Here is a 25390-nt window from a genome sequence, read left to right as displayed (position 1 = left end):
ACTCATTTGTCTTGTATAAAATAAGCATTAGACTTGCATAAAATGCAACCTAAAGATTTTACCTAATCTGCAATGTACAAGAAAAACCTTAAAAGTCTTCTTCATCCACGTGTAGATATTCTGGTGGTTACAAAAGAATAAAAACCAATACCTAATGTCATTAATAAGTTAGGATAACATCGAAAACATGCAAATGTCTAATTTTGCATGGTGCCAGGAGACAGCTGTGCCGCTGCGTGCTTAGCCTGCAGCAGGCTCATTCAAAAGGATCTCTCTCCATCTCTCTCTCTCCATTAGGACGGGATGAATTTTTTATAGGGCCTATGAAAGGGAGCAGTGGGATAGGCTTTTCCAAATCTCTGCACGAGCCATAATCAATTGAGGGTGGATGAAAGTTTCACCAGGCCTTGGTTTCCTTTGGGAGATGCATGGGGTCAGATTAAGTCTATTTGAATTCACTTACACAGCGGTGGTTTAGGTGTGTCCCACCAATTTACCCCTAAACAGATTAAGAGGATTAGAATTAACATGATAGCAGAAGATTATGTTAGAATGGGGTTATTATTAATGCAGCTTGGATTATGTGGTTCTTCTCCTTGCAAGCATCACTGGCGAAAACTAGTAAATGGAGAATAACTATTTAGTTTTTGCACTACCTTGAATATTTCAAAAAAATACACTACAAAATAAGACACCAAGTCTTGTGCTCTCAGAGTCCAGTAAGCAGAATAAGAGTGAATTTCATCAGCCAGTCGAGTGTCACAGTCAGCAAAAGCCTCTCACTGGCCAATCAGGTTCCCTGTTCTATTGCTTGGCAACCGAAAGGAAAGGAGGTAGGGCAAATTGACAATATAAAAATAGCACATCAATAGCCTTGTGTCTGAAAAAAAAGGAAAAGCAAATACGTCTTGAAGGCTATTAATAGCACAGTGGAACCCATGACGGGCATTGTATACAGTAACCCGTTTGTAATGTGGCTTGCATGTGAGACAATTTATTTGCATGGATGCAAATTTAGCAAGTAGCAGAACTCAGCAACACACAGAGTAACAGTGCTGTGGATAAAATGACATTATTTGAATATGATGGTTGTTTTTATACGGTTCACTGGAAACATCTCATGTTGTTTTTCTCATGATAAGTTCCTCCCAAAGTGGTCAACAGGTTTCTGCAGTATTCCACTGTTTGTTAGATGCTACTTTGCATAAATGCAAAAAAAAAAAAAAGAAACTTTTGCAAATTAGAATGCATTGATAGTTGTTTTGTTCATGAACAGGTTTGCAAGTTAAAAGGGAATTTAGGGTTTGGTTGTTCACATGAATAGGCATATAATTTTCATTTGATTTACTAATTACGTATTTACTTGAATAACTTCTAAAACCCAGGTATTGATCTAACATATAAAACACATTAACATTTCACCACAAAGGAAAGCATGTTTCTGCTGTCACTGATCTTCAGAGCAAACCATTACCAAATATCTTAGGAATTGTGAATTTTCAAAGGTGACCGCAGTTCATACTTGACCAAATCAAATAGAAATAGGAGAACATCTTCAACGCACGTTTTTATCTGCATGTCATTTTTTTCTCCACTCGTGGTGACACTATCTGACCGCCTTCATGTAATACTTCCAGTGTATCAAGGACAATTAAAAGGTGGAGCAAGAGTAGAACCTTAAAAGGCGTTTTCTGGGCCGTCTTATCCACCAGACATCTCTTGGGGAGGATGGCCGTTGCCAGAGTTACCATCATAAATGGCAAGTGACGTCAAGAAGGTGGGAGAAACACCAGGGAGAGCCGGAGCTGCTATGCATTATGGATTATTGAAGAAAGGGTCCTCTTGAAGTGTGCAAAGTGACTTAAAATATGCGTGCCTTGCTGAGGTTTCTACACCAGTCTTCTCTTCATTTTATCCGTCATGAGGAAAATGGAAGATGACAGCTCCACGACTGTATTTGCTGACTATCAAACCTTTAACTATATCTCATTGAAAATAAAAATGTACAATGTGCTTTCTCTGTCCAAATTGAGACTCTTGAAGGGAGATTGGTTGAATAAATTAAAAACAAAATAAAGTACAAACTATTCTACGAAGACTATAGGTTTAGTTCTTCTATAATTTGATTGTGTATGGGAGGGTCATAGAACCAAACCTCCTTGTTTCACAAATAAAGTCAGCTTTTCTCAAGTACTTTTAGGCCTCAAGTTGATGAAGCTTGAGTGTATATTTATGAAAGAAAATTAGCCCTTGTAATTAAGACTTTTTTTTAACACACAGGAAAAATATTTTTTTCACAAATAAAATTCATTACAACTTCCCAGTGTTTCTTCTAAAATGCCTCATGTTACAACTTGGAAGGAGTCAGTGAAGCGAAGATGGAATTTTTTTTTTTTTTGTACAAGAAGCTGCAGAGGAAATGAACAAAGTGAAGAAGTGAGATTATTTCATGCAAGGGGAATCCCAGATGCTTCTGTAAAAATCACAGGTCAACAGCCAACACAAAGCATAACAGGGTCTGTTTCCAAAAAAGTGAATTTTACAACTTGCGCACAGAGGGGGAAAAATTAGAGGAAGTTAGGAACAACCCTGGTGTGCTAATGCCACCATTTTCAAATGCCTCCCATCACTGCTGCACCACTATGAGATGATCATTAATTTATGACCATGAACTCATAATTATTTTTGCTTGACATTTTGGTGCACCACAGGTTGTGGACATGGGATAAAATCAGCGTATTACCTCCTAACTACCTGAAAGCCAAACACAAGCCTTCACACCGGATAAATCAAGTAATTGGACAATCTTTCCTATAACAACTAGAGCTCATATTGGCAATTGTTTAAGCTCAACACGTCTCAGTTTTAATTCAATGGTTTTACGACAGCATATTTTAGAAAAATGTATTTTTCGAAGCTGTGGCTAAAATGACTAAAATCTCATTCACACTGCTACTGTGCAGAAAAGAAAACCAAGATATTTCAAAAATAGTTGAGGCTTTTCTACCTTTTTGCAGAGAAGATGAGACGCAGAGGAAGTGGACTGCATATGTCCTGAATGACATGGACTGTGAGTCGCACACAGTGCTGTGGTTTCGCTTCTTCTTTTCAGCTGTGAGTGGAGTGGATGCTGCTGGGAGAGGTCATAAATAAATGGAGAGTAAAAGCAGAGCTGGAGTATGAGTGGAGAGCAGCTGAGTGGGAGGGTGAGCAAACTGGGGGTGGGAAGTGGGGCATGAGGGAGTGGAGCTGGAGTAGTATTTTTATTAAAGAGACAGAGCTGATTTCATCAGTTCTATGTAATATTACCTCACAAATACGGACTTAAGTATATTTCTTCCAAAAAACTTAGTACAGCCATCTTGCTAAATTAACATTATGATTTTTTATCTTTAAGATTACAAAACGTTCATGATCACAAGCAAAATGTACCAAATGCTATAATCCAAAGCAAAATCATTGAATGTACTTTGAACTGAATTTCACTTTTATGTCAGCTATAAAGGTTTACATATAGACCAGCTATATGTAAATTATTTCCTTTTGATTTGATTATTGAAATCAGTCAATAACTGTGACTGATATTGGTCCCGTTTCAGTCTGCATTGCAGATTTCCCATTGGGACACAAGACAGATTTTAACTTGGTTTGCCTCTGGTAGTACACATCTTTGGCTGCAACAGGTGTCGCGTTGTAATATGCCACCTAAATGGGAATTTAAAAAGTACATTGTAAATGTACTTCTCTCCTGCACCTCAGGTGGAGAGAAGCATCAAGTAGGACCTTGCTCAGGATGCAAGTACTACTTGTATTCTGAACATGTTGTAGCTTTAGGAGTGTGTTAAAAATCTATTTATGGGGTTAAAAATAATAAAGGAAAGACTATATTTCTGCTAACCAACCTCAGAAAAAAAGCAGTCTAAAATGTCTATGGTTTGCAGCAAAGTGTTCCTTAAGAAAGGTTTTTGGGGCAATTTTGCAGGTAATTGTAGAACAAAGGTTTAAACTGTAAACCTAATTTCAATATAAAGCAAATTATTTCCTCTCTACTATAATAAGACTTCAACAGATGCAAGTTTCACTACTGAATTGAAGCATAGTTAAACAAGGTCATGCCAATGCTAGTTTTTAGTTTGATGTCATTTTAAAACTTAAAAGAAGCACAGAAACCACATTTACATCCCAAGCTTTTTTTTATTAAGGTTTTTTTCAATAGCTTTTTTTAATGCATCGTATATTGTACATAGACCAAACAGCAAGTTTTTTGTTCACTACGTTCATTAACCAATCACAAGCTCTTTAAGGTCCAGACATTATTCTTCCATAATAGTTGATTTTTCAGTTTTTTTGTTTACAGTATAAAGAATCTGATACAGTCATTCAGTTACCAGGGTGACATTTAAGTGCTTGTAGAAAAAGTACACATGAACACTTTCTGAGAACAGCGTTTGACCTTTAACTGACAAATTATCAAAATTTATTTCTTCTCCAAAATTAGTATCATAATTCACAGCTAAATACTGCTCTAAAATTATTCTGAAGTTTTGGTTAATGTACACAGACTTTTCTAAATTCAAAGACAATTGTTTAACAGTAGCTACCGTGAAAACCACATAGATTTAGTGTTACTAAAATTAACTTGACAGCTTACTCAAACTTGATGCCCTGAGCCAGAGGAAGATCCTTGCTGTAGTTTATTGTGCACGTTGAGCGCCTCATGTACTGCTTCCAGGAATCACTGCCTGATTCTCTTCCACCACCAGTGTGCTTCTCACCACCAAACGCTCCTCCGATCTCGGCTCCGCTTGTAGGAATGTTGACATTCACAATGCCACAGTCAGACCCTTTAGGCCCCATCCAGCGGAAAACTCTGCCCATATCTTTGGTGAAGATGCTGCTCGACAGACCCTGCTTGACCTCGTTGTTCCAGGCAAAGGCCTCTTCTTCCGTCTTGAACTTCAGGACATACAAGATGGGGACGAAGGTTTCGGTGTGGACAATGGGTGAGTCATGAGGCAGACCTGTAATGATAGTGGGTTCCACATAGTTTCCAGGACGATCCATCACTTTTCCACCACAAACAACGGTACCCCCCTGCTGCTTGGCCTGCTCAATGGCAGCCAGATACTGCTCCACAGCTTGTTTGGTATGCAGAGGGCCATAGAGAGTTTTTGGGTCCCAAGGGTCTCCAATCCGAACTTGTTTGTAGGCCTTAGATATCCTCTCAACCACTGTGTCATGGATGCTCTCATGGAGCATCAGCCTCCTGGTTGTGGTGCAACGTTGGCCAGCAGTTCCTACAGAAGCAAAGACCGCAGAGGGAACCACAAGGTTCAGGTCTGCATCCTCAAACACAATAATGGCGTTGTTCCCACCGAGCTCCAACAGCTTGCGTCCAAACCTTTCCTGCACCATCATGGCCACAAGCTTGCCAACGTGGGTACTGCCAGTGAACGACAGGAGATCCACACGTTCATCCTTTGCCATGGCAGTACCAATATCTGCGCCACCACAGGTCAATGAGCAGATGGCTCCAGGCAGATTGTTTTGTTCTAGCACCTCAGCCACTATTTTGGTAACTGCGACACTGGTGAGAGGGGTGGTTGGGGCACCTTTCCAAAGGCAGACGTTGCCACAGGTCATCGCAATAGCATTGTTCCAGCCGTAAACAGCCACAGGGAAGTTAAAGGCGGTGATTATGCCGACGAGCCCGACAGGGTTCCACTGCTCCAGAAGAGCATGTCCGGGTCTTTCAGAGGGAAGGATGGGCCCACCGATCATTCTTGACAGACCGACAGCGTAATCACAGACGTCAACGTACTCTTGAACTTCTCCCACTCCTTCAACAAAGATCTTACCCATCTCCAGAGAAACTAAACTTCCAAGAGTTGTGATTTTCTGTCTTAATGCATCCCCTATCTGTCTGACAATCTCCCCTCTTTTTGGAGCAGGAATATCTGCCCACACCTTCCAGGCCTCCCTCGCCTTCTGAACAGTTGCTTCATACTCTGCCATAGTAGCCTGAGTAACTCTGGCTATAGGCTCATTGTTGGCAGGGCAGTAGGACGTGACCACTTCCCCGCTGCCTCCCCAGCTCCCATTGTAAACACCCAGGTTGTCCTCAGACAAACCCAGCTCCTTTAGCCACGAATATTGGGGTTGGTTGATGAGGAGACTCGACATGGCTGCTGACTGGTGGCAGCGAACAGATGCAAATTTATTTCTTAAAAGTAGCCTGCTGTGCCGGGCAAGGGTCAGAGTGAAGCAGCGCTGCATGGATGCTGAAAAACAAGATCAGAGTTAAAAATTAATTTAACATGTCAGATGGCATTCAGAAGTAAATCATCTATGAAAACAATCAATGTATAAGGTTATGATTTAACTCACAACGTCCAAAAGAAAACCAATGCCTCTGAAATCCTAAAATTGAAAGTTAAGGTTAAAATTTATACATATTTTTTAAAAAAGCATCAGACAATGTTTGCCATGTCACAATAAAATTACAAGTAGCAACATTTTATTTTAAAACTCTTTTTCCATTATTACAACAATCTCACAAATCTTGTTAAGCATTAAAATATCAGTCACCAAAATCTAGATCAGGTGAATAAATGACAGTAAAAATCCATCAAACAAGCCGAATATTATTGGAAACCAAAGGATGAGAAATCCACTAAAATTACACACTTTCTCTGCAGATACAATGTTACTGCTGTGCAGTAAATTGTGCAGATCTAACTTCCATTGGAAACCAGACTTTCCTAAGACTCAAGTGCAATAATGTTTGTATATTGTCAGTATATTTTCCACTTTATATCATATGTTTAAAGATGCTATGCTGGTTTAAAAGTACATTAAAATGAATGTAATGTAATTAATTTTACTACTTTTATACCACTTGTGCAGCAAAGTGACACATTTTTTAGAACATGATAGTTTTAAACATTTTTATTTAAGAGTTTGCATGATCATATTTGCAAAATTCCTCTTTCTTTGTCAGAAACCTCTTACCGGGTTATAGAACCGTACCTGGTTTTTTTTTATGGTTAAATTACTCAACCTAATCCAACATGTACCAAGACTACAACAAATGTAGTCTTTGACACGAAGACATTCATGCTATTGAACAAGTGAAGGAGTTACCCCTTAACTGCAACCTTTAACTGCAAGATAACGCTGCAATCTGTGCGTCTTATACTCCAACGTGTGTTGTTGACTTGATACTTATGCGCCATGAGGCGAGTTCATAGTATAGCGTGGACTCAAAGGTCTCCAGGTTAACAAACTCTAACTTCGCTGTATTGCCACAAGTCCTGCACATGAAACATTTGCACATTAAATTATTCCCTAAAAATCAAGTTAATGTTGTTTGTTATCAGCTTTTTACTCACGTTGATATGAAGTCGACTAGGCCACGTCCACTCCAGAACAGGGAAGTACTCACAGTCTCTTACCGGAAGCACCACGGTTGTGCTGAATTCTGATTGGGCGGCTGGTCCGACGCACAGTGGCGCCTGCTTTGTCAGAGCGATCGATGCTACATGCTAGCAGATAGCTTTTGTTGTGATTGAACATTGAAGGATTTATTTCTAGTCCAGTAGCTTCGATTTTGAAATATCGTTCGTTGAGACACTTTTCACAATGAGTGGTGGAGTGTATGGAGGCGGTAAGTAAAAGCTTTTGATTGAAATGGAGCTAAACTTTAGAACAAGTTGATGCGTCTCGCACTAGCATTAGCTAGGCTTACAGTTAGCTAGATGCGCTAACGCTCAGCTCAGTGGAAGGCTAAATATGCGTTGTTTTTTGTATTTATAGTCTCTGGTTTAAATATATCAGGACTACAATATCATTTGGACACACTATGTTGTGTTTGCAGCCTTGTTTACGTTTCGATCATACGACTAACCATAGTCGCTAAAAGGAAATGAATGGAAGTGTGCTTTCCGAAGCATCCATTTATCTATGTGATAAAAGCATCAGCTATAACATATTGTTTCGCCGTTATTGACTTGGAATGATAAACCCTATTACGGAGATAACGATAAAGTCCTCTTTTCAATAATTTGAGCACCTAATTTAAATGTTCTCACTGTCATTTCGTTCATTAGTAACCCGAACTGTTTGTTAAAAATACACATAAAGTTAGTTTATCTGTCACTCGTCTTGTCTTTATCAAAATAATATTACTTTCCCAGCATAAACCATTAATTTAATTTGTTTTGACAAATAATTAGGAGAAACGTTGCACTAAACATAGCAGTATAATAAAATCTGTTTTGTTTTACTTATAAGCCATTGAATGTACATTTAAATAACTGGTGACCTATACAACACTGAAATCTAAGAGATTATAATCTTATTTGATTTTACTGTACATATAAAAACAAAATAGTTTGATTAGATGTGTTGGCATTAGGTTTGTATATCAGGAAGTCTTATTGTTTATGTTGTAAACAAAAAAATCACTATTAAATAAATACAGATAATGCATGCTTTTGGCTAATGTAAACTGTTTGTTTCCAAGCAGTCTTTTACAATATTCATACTCCTTACTCTGTTGTTATGGTTGACACAATATTTAAAGTAGAGTTGCATTTTATGCACTGAACCATGATTCTCCATATAAAGTTCTCAAGAGCTACTGTCCTGCAAATTTGACATGTGTCCCTGCTCCAACACACCTGAATCAAATGAATAGGTAGTTACCAGGACTCAGCTAAACCTGATGGCATTCTGAAGAGCTAAGTTGAAAAGACTTAATTGTGAAAGTTGCAGGACAATAGCTTTTGAGGACTGGAGTTATGTACGTCTGCCAGTATAGGAACAATGCATTCTGAATTGGAAAAAAAGTTACAAGTTATTGGATCTCTTTTGAGAGTTTTGATATCCTTCATTGTTGTCATGAAGTTGTGCTTAAGACGTAAAAAAAGAAATAATCTGTAGGCACAAGTTTTAGCAGCTCTGTGATGATGACTTAGCAGAGCAACACTATGATGCTAGTGGTTGACTCCTTTTAAGTTCATTTAATGTCTTCAGGTTTTTGTTGTCATTATGCCACTTTGTGGTGAAGTTGTATACAACAGAAAAAGATCTAAATAGACAAATTTTAGTCCAAAAATTCACTTTATTAATTAACTGTTGTTTTCTAAGTGCCCTTGTACTCTCTCTCTTTGCAAAGACATATCCAAATAAACTTAAATGCATGGTTTAAATTCTAACATCCCTGTGTATGGCTCCTTTCTGCAGATGAAGTGGGAGCGTTGGTGTTTGACATCGGTTCGTATTCTGTAAGAGCTGGCTATGCGGGAGAAGATTGTCCCAAGGTAGGTGAATCACTCAAATGACCTGATTAACTGTGTGTCTTTTCTTCCTCTGAGTGTGTGCATGTTATCTCTGGGGGGACGCCAGTGTCAGGAAATTGGGGCTGTCACCCTGGAGACAGTAAATTGAGTTCAGATCATTTTGGAACACTTCCTTGGTTTAGATTTTTGTGTGCTTTAGTAGGAGTTCTTAATAGTGGAAATACGATGAAGCGTTGATTCATTAATCAAATGTTTTATTTGTTCATTATGATTATTTCAAAACACCTTGTTTATAACACAGTTGCGTGCTTCTGTGTGTGCTTATTGGTATGACACTGTTGCGATGCGAGTTTGAATAATTTCTAACCAACCTTGAAGCAATGAATTTCCTTCTTGGGGAAATATAAATTAGCTTAGATGTATAGAAAAATCTTTCTAGAAATCTTTTGTTAGTTTGATATGAATATAGATGAGATTAAAATTGGGTACTTTTCAGTATAATGTAATTTCATAAGTAACACATTAGTTCAAATATTGGCTCTAAAAACATTTTTAACCAACAGAAAGCCAATGCTGATGAAGAAGTAAATGTAAAAGTGTGCCTTGACTTGCAATGTGTTTTTCTTTCTTTGTTTGTCCCTGGCTTAGGCGGACTTCCCAACAGTGATCGGTGTTACTATTGACCGGGATGATGGCAGTACACCCATGGAAACGGACGGAGACAAGAGCAAGCAGAGCGGCACCACCTACTACATCGATACCAATCAGCTGAGGGTTCCCAGGGAGAGCATGGAGGTCATGTCTCCCCTAAAGAACGGCATGAGTAAGTATTCGGTCTGTTGGAAGTCTTTAAGTGTTTTTCTGACGATTTATGTACAAATGGAAATTGACTCACGTACAGGCGGCGTATTTATCAGTGAATACATTTTCTTTTGTTTTTCAGCGCTACACTATTTACATTTTACACTTCCATAAAAAAAAAATTCTAATTTTTGCTATGGTCAGTGATGTCAAATAGGAGTAATATTTAGAAATTGTGCTGCTTGATCCATATCTACAGTTGGACTGTTTCAGTGTGACTTTGTAGACGAGCTCCTCACATCAATTACTGACATATTACTGCTGTTTATGAATATTTATAAGACTATCTTGAGCCCAAACAATAAACTCATCTAACATAAGTTTTCTTTTCCCAGTTAAACCCAGGTGTCTCTCCTTTATTTTGTTTTAAAACCATGTCTGTGTAAATGCTAAAATACTCCCCTTTGGTGTAATTTATTACTTCAAGCATCTACGAAGGCGGTCACATGTCCAGAACTGTCCGTGGTACTGAACTGAGTTTAAGCCCCATTAACCTGCAGTGGCAATTAAAAAAAGTAACAGTATAAGTCTTGGTCAGATTTTCCATAAAATGATCTTTAGAACTAATTTGTGCCGAACCCATATATTCTTAGCATGCTTTGTTGTATGTGCTGTGAGACGTTTAAGATATGTGTTGTAGTGGCCATTCAACAATATTATTAACATTATTTTTGCTGTGTTCCACATTAGAAATATAGTCTTCTTTGGTTCTCTAAGTCAGGGGTCCCCAAACTACGGCCCGCGGGCCGGATTCGGCCCGCGACGTCATTTGGTCCGGCCCCCTGAACAATGCCGGATCCGGCCCGCCTCCTCATACCAGAGAGCATTCAGTGTTTTTTTTCATATATTGTATTTTCCGGTTTATATGTGGATTTTTCTTCAACCACCAGGGGGGCTTGAGCAGATGTGAAAGTAACTTTCCCTCCATGGAATAGTCAGTACCAGTCACCGTTTCACTCACGGTTTTTTCCATTTGCATTCTGGGTAAAAACCTATCTAAAAGTGCGAATATGTGTCGTCGTAGGCCCCCGTCGACAAGAATTTTCTAAGGTTTCTTTCTCCAAAAACTAAGACCGGCCCCCGACCAGAGAAAGGAACAGCTATGTGGCCCTCGCAGGAAAAAGTTTGGGGACCCCTGCTCTAAGTTATCTAAATAGGGAACTCAAAAACATTGACTAAATATTTAAGATTTGTTTTTATTATTGTTCTGTAATTGAACAATAATAAGCTGCATTTCCTTTCCATTCTTATATCAGGATTATAATTTTTTTTTTTTTAGGATTTAAACCCACAACATTTTCTGAATTCTCACAATTATCAGCATGATTGGAAATAAAACACGTGTCCCAATGCACCATTTCAGCAGATGATGATGCAAGTCAGAATGGTGGTCCATTGGTGTTTGGCTTTGCAGCTACCCAGAACTGAGTGTGACACCCATGCTAATTGCAGCAGAACAGCACAGTGGGACCGTTGGCTCCCGTGGAGGCCTGACCTGGAACATTGCTGCTCGTCTGGTGCTCAAATTGTTATCTAAAAATAACTCTTCATTGCTCTAATTCTTTTATCATTATCTTGCCTGGGTCAAATAATAGTAAGAGATATATATTTTTAAATGCATGTGATGTTTAGCTTTGCTTCCAGCAGTGAGATTTTACTGTATCTAAAATGTCTTTCTTTTTTTTCTTTTTGTTTATAGACATATTTTTTTTTCAATTACTAAGCAACCATTTCTAAAAACTAAATGGCTGGATGTCACTTCATACATAAAAAAGACAGATTAGAGTAAACGGTTGCTTTACTTTCTCTTTTATTTGATCTATAGTTGAGGACTGGGACAGTTTCCAGGCAATTTTGGATCACACGTATAAGATGCACTTCAAGTCTGAACCCAGCCTACATCCTGTGCTCATGTCAGAAGCATCGGTGAGTTTGCTGCTGCTTAATGTTTAGTATAATTGGCATCTTTAATAGGTACTGTAATCAAACCATATTAATGTACTTTCAGCACAAGTTGGCAGCAACTTGGATTTCTGACATGCCCTTTGCTTTAGGCTCTGGAAAAATATTGTGGGACGGGGATTAAAGTATAAAATTAGCTTCCTGTGCTGCTGCTCGTCTCTAACTCTGGGGGTCTTCATTTGTTTAAGGGTGTCTGACAGCCACCATTTATTGCAAGTGAGTAACTGCATCTGTTTTGTTTGCAGTGGAACACGCGGGCAAAACGAGAGAAGCTTACAGAGTTGATGTTTGAGCATTACAACATTCCTGCCTTCTTCCTCTGTAAATCAGCTGTACTGTCTGCGTATCCTTTACAGTTTTTTTTTTTTTTTTTTTTTTCATCCAGTAAAGAGAACAGTTTGACAGAAACGACTGGGCTAATTTAATGATGAACCTTTCTCTTCAGTTGTTTATTTACAAAATGGTACTATAACTTCTGTTCCTGCACCTTGAATCCCTTTCCTGGTCCCTTAACTTTGAATATCCCAGCTTTGCCAACGGGCGGTCCACAGGTCTGGTCCTGGACAGCGGAGCTACACACACAACAGCAATCCCAGTGCATGATGGCTATGTCCTTCAGCAAGGTAAAGAATGGTTTCACATGTAACCCTAGGATTAAGTTATAATACAAGACAAATGGAAAAAAAATGGTTGGAATCTAAAGCTGAATCATGTGGATTATGTCTCTTCTTGGCAACTTGATGCCATCTGCTGGTTGCAGCTCGTCTCGGTCATGTGCTTCTCTTGCATTTATGCAATTTCTGCAGTTTGTGGTAATGAGTTTCTGTGACGCAGGATTCTTTGTTTGGAAATGTACTGACATTTCCAAACAAAACCATGGTCTTATATATTGTTCATATTCTAACAGGTTGACTCCTTAAATAATTAAACCTCAGCAGCATTTGTCTATGAAACTTGATTCAATTATTGTAGTACTTTTGGAAAAGTAATCCTCAATCCTTTACACACTTTGGTACGATCCAGCAACACAAAATGTGAATACATTTATGGTGCGTTAACACCAGACGCGTTACTTGCGCCAAAAAGCATCTGTCAAACGCTCCAAACAATTCAAATTGCGCTGCGCTAGACGCTCAAAACGTGCTTGGTGTGAACGCACCATTAATCTGTGCGAATGAACACTCAAAAGTGAAAACTTTGATCCTTTCATTTGGTGCAAATTGTGAACAAACACTGTAGCTAAACTCAACAAAGATGCTGGAAATGGCCATTGGTGTATTATACAAAAACTATAGATGAACTATCAAAATTGAACTCCTAACTTTCCCAACGTAAAGCTAATTTTGTACTGTCTTTTTTTGTTTGTTTTTGTCAGGCATTGTAAAGTCACCTTTGGCTGGTGATTTCATGAGCATGCAGTGTCGGGAGTTGTTTCAAGAGTTAAGTGTGGAGATAATCCCTCCCTACATGATTGCATCAAAGGTAAACACTTTGTTCATTTTAAATCTGCTTGAAGTTTAATTTGACACATTTTTAAGTAGTTATGTTTGCCGTTTGCTGCCTGCTGTGTGAATATGTCACAGGATCCAGTGCGGGAGGGATCCCCGGCCAGCTGGAAGAAAAAGGAGAAACTACCTCAAGTCACTCGGTCTTGGCACAACTACATGTGTAATGTAAGGAATGAGTTCATTTGTTTTGCAGCACTTTCAGGATTTCTGTGGAATGCCGGAATTAGATGTGTCATTTTCTGTGCCCTGTTTATCGCAGTGTGTAATCCAGGATTTCCAGGCGTCTGTCCTGCAGGTGTCAGACTCTCCATACGATGAACAGTGAGTTACTAGCAAATATTCTTGGAGTTCAAAATGATTTTCTCTTCTCAAAATCTAATTGAAAATTTACTTATTTTTAGCAATGATTCCTGTCTTTGTTCTACAGCTCACGGTAGATATGTTGGTTTTTGTTATCTGAACGACTCAATCTTTCCTTTTTCCTCAGAGTTGCTGCTCAGATGCCCACAGTCCATTATGAACTCCCTAATGGCTACAACTGTGACTTTGGTGCGGAGAGACTAAAGATCCCAGAGGGACTGTTTGACCCCTCTAATGCCAAAGTTGGTGCTAAGTTTGTCAGGCAACATTAAACTAAATGTACTTTTAAATTAACAGTTAGTGGTATAAAAAAAAAAACGCAGTGAGCTTATTGGTACCTTGAATAAAAAAAATAAGTGTTCAGATATTTTTATTATTGCATAATTCGCCTTTTTTGTAAATAAAAGCGATGCATAATCTGCTCTCTTTTAGGGCCTGTCTGGAAACACCATGTTAGGAGTTGGCCACGTGGTGACGACCAGTGTAGGAATGTGTGACATTGACATTCGACCGGTGAGTAGTGGACAGCTGTTAAAGATTTATTGCACCTAAAATATATATATATATTTTTTTTATTGCAGGACAAGTTTTTGAGTTAGTCTGCAATGCCCAAAACAAAGAAACGAGCTATAGCAGGTTATTTTAATTAAAATAACAAGTAAGAGACTAACTTTGAGTCTTCCTCCTTTGCACACTATTTCTACATCATAGAGTTGTTATCATGGCCCATTAGTTCATTAGAAAATGACTGAATATTTGAGTTTCACTGGTTTGTCCAGATGAAAATCAGCCGATTTGGATCAGAAGCTATTTTCTGTGATGAGGATAACGATTGGCTCAGAGTTTGTTTAACATTTGTGATTATTGACGTGTATGTAAGGGTCTGTACGGCAGTGTGGTGGTGACGGGAGGAAACACACTCATCCAGGGCTTCACTGACCGATTGAACAGAGAACTTTCCCAGAAAACCCCTCCAGTAAGAAACAGTCATCATTTGTAAACAGCTTTGAATTTATCACAAGTTGTGACTTGTGATAAATTCAGTTTAGCTGCATTATGTTAAATGCTACATTTCCCCTTGTTTGTAATTTACAGAGCATGAGACTGAAGCTGATTGCCAACAACACTACGGTGGAGCGCCGGTTCAGTGCGTGGATAGGAGGCTCCATCCTGGCATCACTGGTAAGACCATTCAGAGGCTCTGTAGTACTGTGAGCCCCTCACGTGATAGAACCTATTATGTATGTATGCATATTGCATATTTGACAGCATGTTTATTGTTCTCCAGGGAACTTTCCAGCAGATGTGGATCTCAAAACAGGAATACGAAGAAGGAGGAAAGCAGTGTGTGGACAGAAAGTGTCCTTGATTTGACATCCAGTCTCAACCTTCTCTTCTCCATCTTCTTCTAGCTCAACATCATGAGGAGTCAACCTCTGACCCAGACTCAGGAACAGTCAACTCTCATTTTGTATGATTTGTTTTTAAATCTGAGTTGGTCGCTTGTCAGGATCTTAAAAAAAAAAAAAAACAGAAAAAAAAAAAATCAACTCAAGATCCTTTTTTTTAAATAGCCAAAACAGACTGTCGCTTTCTCTGTTACCTGCTGATGGAAACTTTGGGTCATCAAAAAGTTGTTTCCGATTACACTGGGGAGAAATGAGTAATTAGGGTTGTACAGGATCCCAGCAGAAAACTGGTAAGATGTTGTGTGACGAGGGTCTTTATTTGGAGGAAGCATCATTTAGCAGGATGTGAATGTGTTTTGTTATTGTCATTTCGTGTACTTGGTAAATTCATAAGCAGTTGCCGGTCAGTTATTGCCCCTGGTTACTCATATTTCAACTAAAAATCTGTATTTAATTTTCATTTTTGTCATTGGCTACATATGACCTTTGAAAAATAAAGTCAATTTTGTTATGATTACATGAATAGTCATTTTAAAAGCAATTCTGAGTTTGCGTTAGTTACAAGATGCCCAAACAGTGGTTAGGCAGGATGGTTTATTAGTAACAAAACAGAACACATTTCCAATCGAGAAAACATAGTTTTATCTTGTAAAACCAAATAACAGCTGGACAAAAATTTGCTCAAATTTCAGTAGACTGTGTGAGCTGATTCAGGCAGCCGAGTTGTAGCAAACTCAAAAAAGAACAGATCCCTTATTCAGGAAGATGGAAGCTTCATCTGGGGAAATCTCTCCTTTAATTTGGCCAAAGTTTTCCTCTTTAAGTTGACTTTCCTGGCCCTTTCTCGAAGGAATCTCTCAATGCGCAACCTGCCAGAAACAAACAAACAAAACAAAACAAAACAAAAAAACCCATAATGCAATATCTTTACAGATTAAAATTAAAGGAACAAAACTGCACTGCAGCATATGAATGTTCTTACCTTATATGAGGTTGAACAAAATGGGGTGTGTAGAACTTCTTGCGCTCGTGTCTTTTATTCATGTACCAGGGAATTGTGTATTCTTTGAACCGATACCTGGAGGTTAAAAAGGACTATTTACTGAGAGTAAAAGTTTCTTGCCTTTAATGTGAGACAGGCGAAACCCAAAGTTGCAAGTTGTGTACAAAAAAAATCCATTGGGATCAGAGTCCATCAAGTTGCTTAAGTTACAAATCCAGTATAAATTCACAGAAACGTTCCGTACCAGTATTCATATCCGAACACGTTCCTCCTCCAGTCTCCTGGCCGGCCTTTCTCCTGTCCCGTCTGCAGCAAACGCAGTGCAGTCTCCCGTTCTCTCACCACTGTGTCCAGCCTGACCATTGACCGTTCAATCTGTGAAGACACAGATGTATTCCCTTTAGCCTGGGTTTTTATTTCCCCATCAACAATAATCGGTAAATATAAACTACACATTAGAAAGAACTGTCACTTCAGTGTCGCACCAACCTTCTTCATCCGTTCAGGACTCGGCATCTGAAGACTTTGTCTTTTTGCTTCCTGCGCAAGTGTCAGCAGCATGTTTCTTTCCTTCAGCAACACATACCTGAGACAAAACTGAGGCGTTAGAAGCAATGGTAAATGCAGAACTTCTCTTTTTAAATTATTTATTTAACACCATTCAAGTGATGAGACGTTTCAAAGTGCCTTGCATAAAAAGACAAGAAAAATGTCTAGCAAAATTTCTTCAAGGTGTACAACTAAATAAAGACGAGTAACAGCATGACATCAAAACAATGTATTAGATTTTAATATTTTCCAGAGTTGTCACAGTCTTGACATTGCTCACCAGAGTTTGTGTAAGTCCTCGTTGCTCTTTGTTCTCAGCTGTTTCGCTGTCCACGGAGCTCCTGTAATGAAACAAATGATGACCTCCAACATTTAAAATACATTATGCATGATCATGAACATTGTGTAGCTACCAATCTGCAATTTTTGACAAATCCTAACATCTGCTGAGAGCCGTACTGAATTACTTTAGCATGTAATAGTTATTTTCTGACTAAAAATCACTTGGATATTTAAACAACATTTAAACAACTCTCACGCAAATTTTAATAAATGTAATGTTTTACCAGACTTCACATTGGGCTCTCCCCAGTTCTCAGGCTGATCAAAGAACTCTTCCAACCCTCTTCTGCTGACGGTCGTGTGCAAAGCTCGATGCTGACCCACAAAGCTGATGGGAGTGATCCAAGAAGAGCCGATCAGGGAGGATTTTTCACTGAAGGGGAAAGAAAATATCTAATTCATGCATTGACATTTATACATATATTTTCATCTTACTCAAGAATGTAATTAATTAAATGTTCTAAACTCTCAAATTGCTCTATTGGGATGTCAAACCTCCAAATCAGTAAAGAAAAAACAGACTGCAGAACATTTACCTCCTTGAGCTTATAGGTCTGTTTAAGGAATCATGAACCAACATGATACTGAATTTGTTGTCAAGGACACCAAACTGGACTGGATTAAAAAGCACGGTCAGCTTTGATATTAAAGAAACAACAGCCAGACCTGTTAGACTGGGGTTGGAAATAAAGATTTTTCAGAGGGTACATTATCTTCATTATTGATGTTTTTGTTTGTAAAAATACTAAATTTCCTTTTTAAAGGAAATTGACGCATTTCGCCCCGACTGATCAGTAAAACACTGAAAATATATTTTTTTCTGTTCAATAAATGTATCTCAAATAAGATGACCTTCACCATCAATAGAAACATAAACTTAAAATACTTTGATGCAATTTGAATTTTGTTAATAATCTGATAAAGACTACAGGCACATGTTTTGATGCAGAGATTAAGATAATCTTGTAATTGCTTCATTTTCATTAAACTGAAAGAACCTCAAGCACTTTTTACATATTGCACTTCATTCACTAGTTTAAGGTTACAGATGCTGAGGTTCAGCTCATAGGCCAGAAAGTGAATTGCGCTGCCGCCGATTTGAAGGGATCTGTGGTAGACCAGAACAAGAAAATGCCACGTCCGCTGCTACACTGTCCTACCTTAGAAGATTGTTCTGGCATCTTTTCAGATTTACAGCACAGTGTTGAACGCTTATCGCTGGAGATATCCTGAAGACGCTCTGAAACCGTTTGCACAGAGTCAAAACACGTCCTAACGATGAGGACGACGCCATGTTTTATCTAGAATTACCCAACATGCATTTTGTGTAAAAAGATATATATTTTTTTCAAAAATAACATTTTCTTTATTCTGAAATTATCGGAACACCTTTAAAGTTAATGGCATAATAATAACATGAAATTTGACAAGATAAATATAAATTTAGTGTGTGTTACATTTTCTTGAACCAATCACAGCGCGGGTTGTTGAACTGTCCCTACAGCAGCTATGGTGGGCATGAGCCTTCTCAGGTCGGCTGCTGCCTTTGCAGCCAGGTTAGGTCCTCTGAAAGCTGGGAACAATGCTGCCAATATACTCGCTCGAACCATCCCACGGACAAATAAAGGTGAGAGCTTCTCTGCTGGTTTGGACAGTTCAGCTTTCGACTCTAAAATCGGCTCCTTTCTGTTATGACCTTGCGCCGGAGCTTATTAGCATGCTAACATCAGCTAACTGGTAGCGTTCGCCCTGCTGTCAACAAAGAGGAAACAACTCCAAGTTTAATGATGAAAACTATATGTTTGATCTTGTAATTGTATATTTGTTGACCTTATGAGTATAATGAGTAGTTACGATATTTTTTCCTCTATACGTTTATTTATATCCTATAGAGATAGAAGTTAAGTGTTATTTAGCATAAATGGATGAAGGACACATGATTTAGCAATTTGTTAGACTGTATTTTAATATATTGGAGTACCATATTAGAGATTCAAGTGTACACATTGTACACTTTACAAGGTACTTCTATAAAGTTCTTAAATTAAGCTCTTAAAACGAATTTATCTCAGATGTATTATAGTTTGCATACTAACAATAACATGCATCACTATTGTAAGGATAAGAAAACCTTGTTTTTGGTTGGGCCTTAATGTGGCCTTGGAGGACACAATTTCCATTAAAAAATGTGAAGTCATAAGTTTGACAGAAAAAATAACTTAAATTTATGAACACAAGATTCGCTATTTTCAATTGGTTCTATTTTCCTATATCAGATTGATATTTCCAGAGTGCAGACTTGATAAAATTATGTTGCAGCTTTTTCCTCATTGTTAAGGCGAATCTGCAGGAGATGTCATTCTGATGCTGGGTTACAGCCCACATCTACCATTTATACTTTGGAAAATATGCACATTTATTTAATTTATCACTTAAATGTTAGAGGACTTCTGCTGTTTTTGTTGCAAATTTCTGGCTTTATATCGACAGAAAATATGTTGCTTTTAATATTACAAAGCTATGTTTGAAATCATGTAAAATTGTCATTTCTAACCTTTCGACATCAGAGAATATCTACTTTTTATTTTCTTGTAAATGTGTGAAAGTAATCTCAAAATATTTTGGTAGAAATGTATTTCACTGTGACCATATTATTTTTTTTTTCTTTGTTTTTGATGGCTGCAATACTCCGTTGTATGAAATAGTTACATTTTAAATGTATTTGAAATGAACAAATATTCTGTTTGGTCTCATAAAACACAATTGTAAATATTCCATTGGCAGAGACTTTATTGTGAAAGCAACTGTTGCTCGTTTTTTCAGTGGCGACCCGTTGGGGCCATGGAAAGAAGATGTTTGTGGTCAAGCCAACCAACTATTACGACAGGAGATTTTTGCATTTATTGGTATGTATCATAACAAAATTCAATTTACAGAGCTTAAGTCCTTTTCAAAAATTGGGAAGCAGATAGCTACAGTATATGAGGCAAAAATTAAGCGGTAACCCTTGTATCTCCAGAAAAACATTTAGTGAGAAGGGCCTTGATTGCATCTTTAGTTCTGTTTGTGGCAGACCGAAAACTGCAAAAGTTTTCAGTTTTTCATTTTTCTGTTTGTTAATCTTGCAGCGATATTACATCCTGCTGACTGGTATTCCAGTGGCTGTGTTGGTCACGGCTGTGAATATTTTCATTGGTAAGTACACATGTTCTTGGTGTTTTAAAGTATCTCATTTTAATGTGTCCTTTTGGTCCATGATATAATTTTAGGAAAAATTAAGTAAATTATTTATGAATGATTCTAAGTTTTTTCTTTTGCTTTATTAGGTGAGGCAGAGCTTGCTGAGATTCCTGAAGGCTATGAACCTGAGCATTGGGAATATTACAAGGTGTGCTCCTTCTTTCATTTTGTCATTGCTTTGTCACAGCTCTTAAACAATGTTGTCAGGATAATTGAGTTCTGGTTTGTCATATATTTACGTATTCAGGTCACAGCACATACGTTGCTTTGCATTTGGCCGATTAATGTTTATTTTACAGATAGTTTCAATTGGAGTGGTGTTGCCCCCACATACAGACGTTATGATATTCCACAAAGAAGAGTTTAAGTTTTTTCTCCACTTGTACATGCATTTTTTTCCTAATTTTTTTGAAGTTCTGAATTAGTAATAATGGTCCACAACAAAATCAAACAAAAACTAATACTGGTTGTAAAAACTCTTGAAGAATTTCTAGTCAAGCAGACAAATTGGTCTTTTGAAAGCAATATGTTTTTTAGTATTATTTATTGGTTCTTTTCATTTCAGCACCCCATCACCAGGTGGATTGTACGGAACATTTATGATTCCCCGGTGAAGGACTACGAAAAAGTGATGGCTGCAATCCAAATTGAACAGGAAAAGGGTGACATGAGGTGATTATCAGAGTTTCGGTCACTTGTTTAAGACCAGAATGTTGAAGTCTGTAAGGGAAACTAAAATGTGCAAATAGTAAGTACAAGTAGGCCTTTCACGATAACAAATTTTGCTGAGCGATTGTCTAAAAAATTATTGTGATAAACGATAATATTGTTTCAAGACCTTTTGACACTGATTTAATGGAAATGACGTAATAATGCATGCGATTTCCTGCCATAGATAGATGCACTTTATTTTCAAAAGAACACATAACGCTGGAACTGATAAACTAAATAAACAAAACAACCAAAAACAAAAATAAAATGGATTCTCAGTCTCCATTAACAAAAAAACGTACTTTAATAAAAACTAAACAACATAAAGCCAAAGTGGAAATAAATACTGCATTCAACCAAAAGAGTGCAGATTATGAAGTCTGTATACTATATTGCCCTTCAGTAATCACTATATTTAAATACAGAAGATGGGCACATCCGACTATCTAATGCAATAGTTCACACTACACGATTTTTCGCCCCTATTTTCCCCTTACGATAATCTTAGAACGTGGGCCGATCTAAGATTGTCGCTGGTTTTTTCGTAACCGATCATCCTGTAGTGTGATGTAGATTGTTGTGGCCGATCTAAATCAGGAGTTTTCCCCGACTGGGAGCTTAACGCTGAATGTGACAGGTAGCCAATCAGAAAGCATGGATTCTACTGATATGTGGAAACAACATTAATATTTATTCAACATTTCGTGCAAAGAATATAGAAATGACAAAGGGAGGAGTTGGAGCCAAATTGCTACCGCAGTTGATAAACCCTGTAAGTTTTCAGCTGTTCTTCATTAACGTGACATAAATAGGTTATAATGATTTTCATTCAGTCAGGACTTTACGCTGACTCTAGCCACATGCATCACAGGTAGATTCTAGTTAAGCATTGATTAATGCCTGATTTTAAAATTAATTAACTGGACTTGTAGCCATTATTTTGTGCCCATGTGGCTGGACACCACAAGGCACGACGAACCCGATCGAACCGTTATACCTAGGATTTCTGTCGGCTAATGGTGGTCTCTCATGTTTTGAAAATGGGCCGACAACTTTTAGTGTGCGCTGGACACTAAAAAATAGGAAGGGTCAGTGAAGAGCACCGGAGTTGAGCCTTTTTCATTCAGTGTCATCAACAGAAAGAAAAAACGGCAGGAAGAGACGATAAAGCCGATAATTAAAATGAGGTCGATAGGTTTAATTTATCGTGCGATTAATTGATTTATCGTTTATCGTGACAGGCCTAAGTACAAGTGTCTGACTTACATGTGTCAGAATGAAACCGATTAAAGGAGTGAGATTTCCAGAGATTCTCAAAGCTGAAACCCAAAGTCGCTTGAAAGCAATTTTTGAGCTGTTTAACTTAGAATAACCTGAAAACAGTCTAAATGGAGAATACTTATCAGGCGAGGGATGGAGCTTTTAAGAAGAAAAAAGATGGTATGTCTGAGTCCATATGCCTGCGTTTGGACCTTGCAGTTATTATTACTACTGATTTTGAATTTGTCTGAGGCATGCATTCACAGTGGAGTTTAGTTGGTCCCTTGAATCCTTAGTAAATGAGCTCCAGTTGGATGGATGTTAATACGAGAAGAAACTGGAGGTCTGGACCCATGTATCTATGTTTTCTGAGGGATTGTTGGGTCTACACTGCTGTTGCACTCCTCTCTTATAGGACGTAAATGCTGCATCCTCTAAGAGAAGCAGGTATTGTTCCTGCTGAGGTGTGTTAGTTTAGAGACATGGCATCATCAGGATTACAGTGACTAAGTTCAATAGTCGTAGATGTACTTTTCTCAAATTCACAGCTTGTTTCTTGACTACTGTTTTGTAACCCTGAACAGACTGATGCAGCTGGAGGTTCGTCGGCAGATGAGACATCACGGAGACGGCCCCTGGTTCCATGTGGCAACGCCTGACAAGGGGCTGATTGACAACAGCCCCAAGTCATCACCTGACAATTAACGAACGGTGTTAGCAGTACACGTGGTCATCAGTCCGACTGTTTGTAAATTTTTCCCTTGTTGATTAAATAAAGTATCTTTATGTGGTCTAATAGCCAGTTGTTGGGTGCAATTACTGAACATCTGACATTAAAAGTTAATTCTTCAGTTTTATCACAATCCAGAAACATAAAGTGAATTGACTCCACCACATCAGTGTGGATTGCCATCTATTGGTTTCGCTTTGTGACAGTGTCCCTGTACAAGAGGTAATTCTTACTTCACGAAGGTATTAAATATTTACTGCCTTATTTTATTTTCAAGTCATTTTGGTTGTTCTATTTATACAGCTGAAATTTACCTGAGTGTATTTAAAGTAATTTAGATTTTGTCCATCCATCTCAAATTCATTCAAACAAATGAATGAAATTGATGAATGCATTCTAGATAAATTAAAATGCATTCATCAAGATCAATTGTTACATCAATTTCCGTCACTTGATTTATTGCTCTCATGTCTGCAATAAAGCACAACGTGTTTTATTGCAAGAGTTTCTCAGAAGGAGAGGCCAATAGTCATAAACGCAAGAATATCCACTACATTGTGACATCACAATGAAATAAGGTATCCCAAGCAAAAAAAAAAAAAAATTAACCTCCGAGAATAAAATATAGGTTAATAAAGTACACATAATTTTTGTTGTATTGATATGTATACAAGGATGTCTTGTATGTATGTATATTATTTGTGAAAGTCCACTTAGTAAAAATATATCTGGGACACAACTTTTACCGGAACTTATAAAAAGGATCAAAGGAAACGGAGGAGGGAGAGAGAAAGGGGTGTGGCAGCACGCTGGAAGAGACGCCGAGCGACGGTCCGAGGAGCTTGCAAGATTAGCCCGGAGAGAACTGACTGCTGGACTAAAAGCGTTGCCAGAGCAATTCGCAAAGGGGTCAAAAGTCTTCTGGAGGCAAGGTAGAGCCACACGGAGCGTTGACCGGACCCGAGGCGCTCGTGATCCAGGCCTGACGAAGGGAACCGCCCGGGCACACAAACGCCGACCCGGTGAGACCCTTCCAAATTTTTTTTCTTTCTTTCTTGTATTTTTGGTGCACGAAGACGGATTAATATTTTTTGGGCCCCAACGTTGTTTTTTTTTTGCGCAAACGGAACTTTATTTTTTTGGATTGCCTAATTATGGACTTTTTTGATGGACTATTATTATTGATGAACTATTTCTTTTTCTTTTGATTTATAGGCTGGGTTATAGACTTAGATTTGACTGTTTCGTTGTTTGATTGTAAAAAATTAAAGAGTGACGGGTAAAATACTATGATTTCAGGAACATAATTGATTATTAAATGTAGCGGGCAGCTTGTAGCCGCTTCAGTGCGCTGATGTGTCCCCTATTTCTTTTCATTTGAATGAAATCATTTTTCTAGCATTGTTTGATGGTCATGCTTATTACTAAATTCGTATAAAAAGAACTCACTTGAGCGTGTACATTTCCCGTTTATTCGAGGAATTTGTTACAGAGTGGTGGCCAGTATGGGAAGATTTTTTTTTATGAGTATGACTAAAGTGATGTACAGCATTTGAATGTTTTTGTTGTTTGGGGTTTTGTTAAAAACAATTAATGTGTCTGTAAAAGGGATAACTTTATTGACATAATGGAAGAAATGTCCCATCATCAAACAGAAGCTGAGGAATCTGTTGACAGAGGTTCGGGTCCCATTTTAGAGACGGAAGAAACAGATAATGTCCCAAGAGGTGATTCCTGGGTAACCCGGAGAAATCCGGTGGGGGAAATAACTTCTTTACTTAGCTCATTGTATGCATCTGATGAGGAGAATAATGAGGAGGAAGAAGAGGAGATACCAGGTTTTACTCCTGCAGATCTCTCTAGATTTAAAGAGGAATTGACAGCAGTGGTTGAGAAGGTTAGCACTTTAGAGGAGAACCATCAGGACTCGGTGGCCAGTGCCTTAAATCGAGAACAAAATATAAGAACTTATATAGATAGTAGTGTTGAGGCATTAGAACAGCGTATGATTACAACCCTAAGAGAGTTTGAAGAAAAGTTGGTTCAGTGTTTACAACGACGTGATGATAGGTGGAAGGTAGAGGTAGAGAAATTGAAGCGCGCCTATCGATCTACTACTACCCGACCCCTAATCCGGGCTGAACGTGATTTGG

At 38.2% G+C, this 25390-nt stretch overlaps 4 protein-coding genes across 6 annotated transcripts; 2 read left to right on the top strand and 2 right to left on the bottom strand.

Annotated features, from left to right (window-relative positions):
• Positions 1-4174: 4174 nt before the first annotated feature.
• On the bottom strand, positions 4175-7487 carry aldh7a1 (aldehyde dehydrogenase 7 family, member A1). Of its 2 annotated transcripts, XM_015007288.2 has the most exons (3): positions 7392-7479; positions 6388-6420; positions 4175-6281 (listed from the first exon to the last, which is right to left on the bottom strand). In XM_015007288.2, the coding sequence occupies exon 3, from the start codon at positions 6274-6276 to the stop codon at positions 4648-4650; it is 1629 nt and encodes a 542-aa protein (XP_014862774.2). In that variant the 5' UTR covers positions 6277-6281; positions 6388-6420; positions 7392-7479; the 3' UTR covers positions 4175-4647. The 2 variants fall into 2 exon arrangements, with proteins under 2 accessions (XP_014862774.2, XP_014862773.2); XM_015007287.2 differs by lacking the exon at positions 6388-6420 and having other exon boundaries at positions 7392-7487.
• Positions 7488-7501: 14 nt separating this feature from the next.
• On the top strand, positions 7502-15916 carry actl6a (actin like 6A). The gene is made up of 14 exons (XM_015007289.2): positions 7502-7666; positions 9247-9323; positions 9951-10125; positions 11989-12089; positions 12371-12468; positions 12654-12748; positions 13501-13607; positions 13709-13798; positions 13893-13954; positions 14121-14235; positions 14426-14506; positions 14874-14969; positions 15089-15175; positions 15282-15916. The coding sequence occupies exons 1-14, from the start codon at positions 7642-7644 to the stop codon at positions 15360-15362; spliced, it is 1290 nt and encodes a 429-aa protein (XP_014862775.1). The 5' UTR covers positions 7502-7641; the 3' UTR covers positions 15363-15916.
• Positions 15917-15982: 66 nt separating this feature from the next.
• mrpl47 (mitochondrial ribosomal protein L47) lies at positions 15983-18618 on the bottom strand. Of its 2 annotated transcripts, none has more exons than XM_015007292.2 (7): positions 18457-18618; positions 17521-17624; positions 17235-17295; positions 16895-16991; positions 16650-16780; positions 16385-16480; positions 15983-16271 (listed from the first exon to the last, which is right to left on the bottom strand). In XM_015007292.2, exons 1-7 carry the CDS (start codon positions 18588-18590, stop codon positions 16160-16162), a joined length of 735 nt encoding a protein of 244 aa, XP_014862778.1. In that variant the 5' UTR covers positions 18591-18618; the 3' UTR covers positions 15983-16159. The 2 variants fall into 2 exon arrangements, with proteins under 2 accessions (XP_014862778.1, XP_014862776.2); XM_015007290.2 differs by having other exon boundaries at positions 17521-17669; positions 18457-18617.
• Positions 18619-18761: 143 nt separating this feature from the next.
• ndufb5 (NADH:ubiquinone oxidoreductase subunit B5) lies at positions 18762-23305 on the top strand. The gene is made up of 6 exons (XM_015007293.2): positions 18762-18923; positions 20120-20202; positions 20425-20491; positions 20623-20684; positions 21102-21208; positions 23092-23305. The coding sequence occupies exons 1-6, from the start codon at positions 18806-18808 to the stop codon at positions 23210-23212; spliced, it is 558 nt and encodes a 185-aa protein (XP_014862779.2). The 5' UTR covers positions 18762-18805; the 3' UTR covers positions 23213-23305.
• Positions 23306-25390: the final 2085 nt, after the last annotated feature.

Source organism: Poecilia mexicana, unplaced genomic scaffold, assembly GCF_051168715.1.
Source record: "Poecilia mexicana isolate PSO_F unplaced genomic scaffold, ASM5116871v1 scaffold_4, whole genome shotgun sequence".
NCBI lineage: Eukaryota > Metazoa > Chordata > Actinopteri > Cyprinodontiformes > Poeciliidae > Poecilia > Poecilia mexicana.
This window is presented reverse-complemented; position numbering and strand designations above follow the sequence as displayed.

What these genes read in the sequence shown, in the direction of transcription:
- aldh7a1 (XM_015007287.2), bottom strand. Translation starts at nt 6,276, where the DNA reads ATGCAGCGCTGCTTCACTCTGACCCTTGCCCGGCACAGCAGGCTACTT.
- ndufb5 (XM_015007293.2), top strand. Translation starts at nt 18,806, where the DNA reads ATGGTGGGCATGAGCCTTCTCAGGTCGGCTGCTGCCTTTGCAGCCAGG. An exon ending in CATCCCACGGACAAATAAAG is followed by an intron (nt 18,924 to 20,119) that starts GTGAGAGCTTCT and finishes TCGTTTTTTCAG; the next exon opens with TGGCGACCCGTTGGGGCCAT. An exon ending in CAGGAAAAGGGTGACATGAG is followed by an intron (nt 21,209 to 23,091) that starts GTGATTATCAGA and finishes AACCCTGAACAG; the next exon opens with ACTGATGCAGCTGGAGGTTC.
- mrpl47 (XM_015007290.2), bottom strand. Translation starts at nt 18,590, where the DNA reads ATGGCGTCGTCCTCATCGTTAGGACGTGTTTTGACTCTGTGCAAACGG. An exon ending in GAGGACTTACACAAACTCTG is followed by an intron (nt 16,992 to 17,234) that starts GTGAGCAATGTC and finishes GTTTTGTCTCAG; the next exon opens with GTATGTGTTGCTGAAGGAAA. An exon ending in TTTGTTCAACCTCATATAAG is followed by an intron (nt 16,272 to 16,384) that starts GTAAGAACATTC and finishes TGTTTCTGGCAG; the next exon opens with GTTGCGCATTGAGAGATTCC.
- actl6a (XM_015007289.2), top strand. Translation starts at nt 7,642, where the DNA reads ATGAGTGGTGGAGTGTATGGAGGCG. An exon ending in TGGCTATGTCCTTCAGCAAG is followed by an intron (nt 12,749 to 13,500) that starts GTAAAGAATGGT and finishes TGTTTTTGTCAG; the next exon opens with GCATTGTAAAGTCACCTTTG. An exon ending in GGCACAACTACATGTGTAAT is followed by an intron (nt 13,799 to 13,892) that starts GTAAGGAATGAG and finishes TGTTTATCGCAG; the next exon opens with TGTGTAATCCAGGATTTCCA.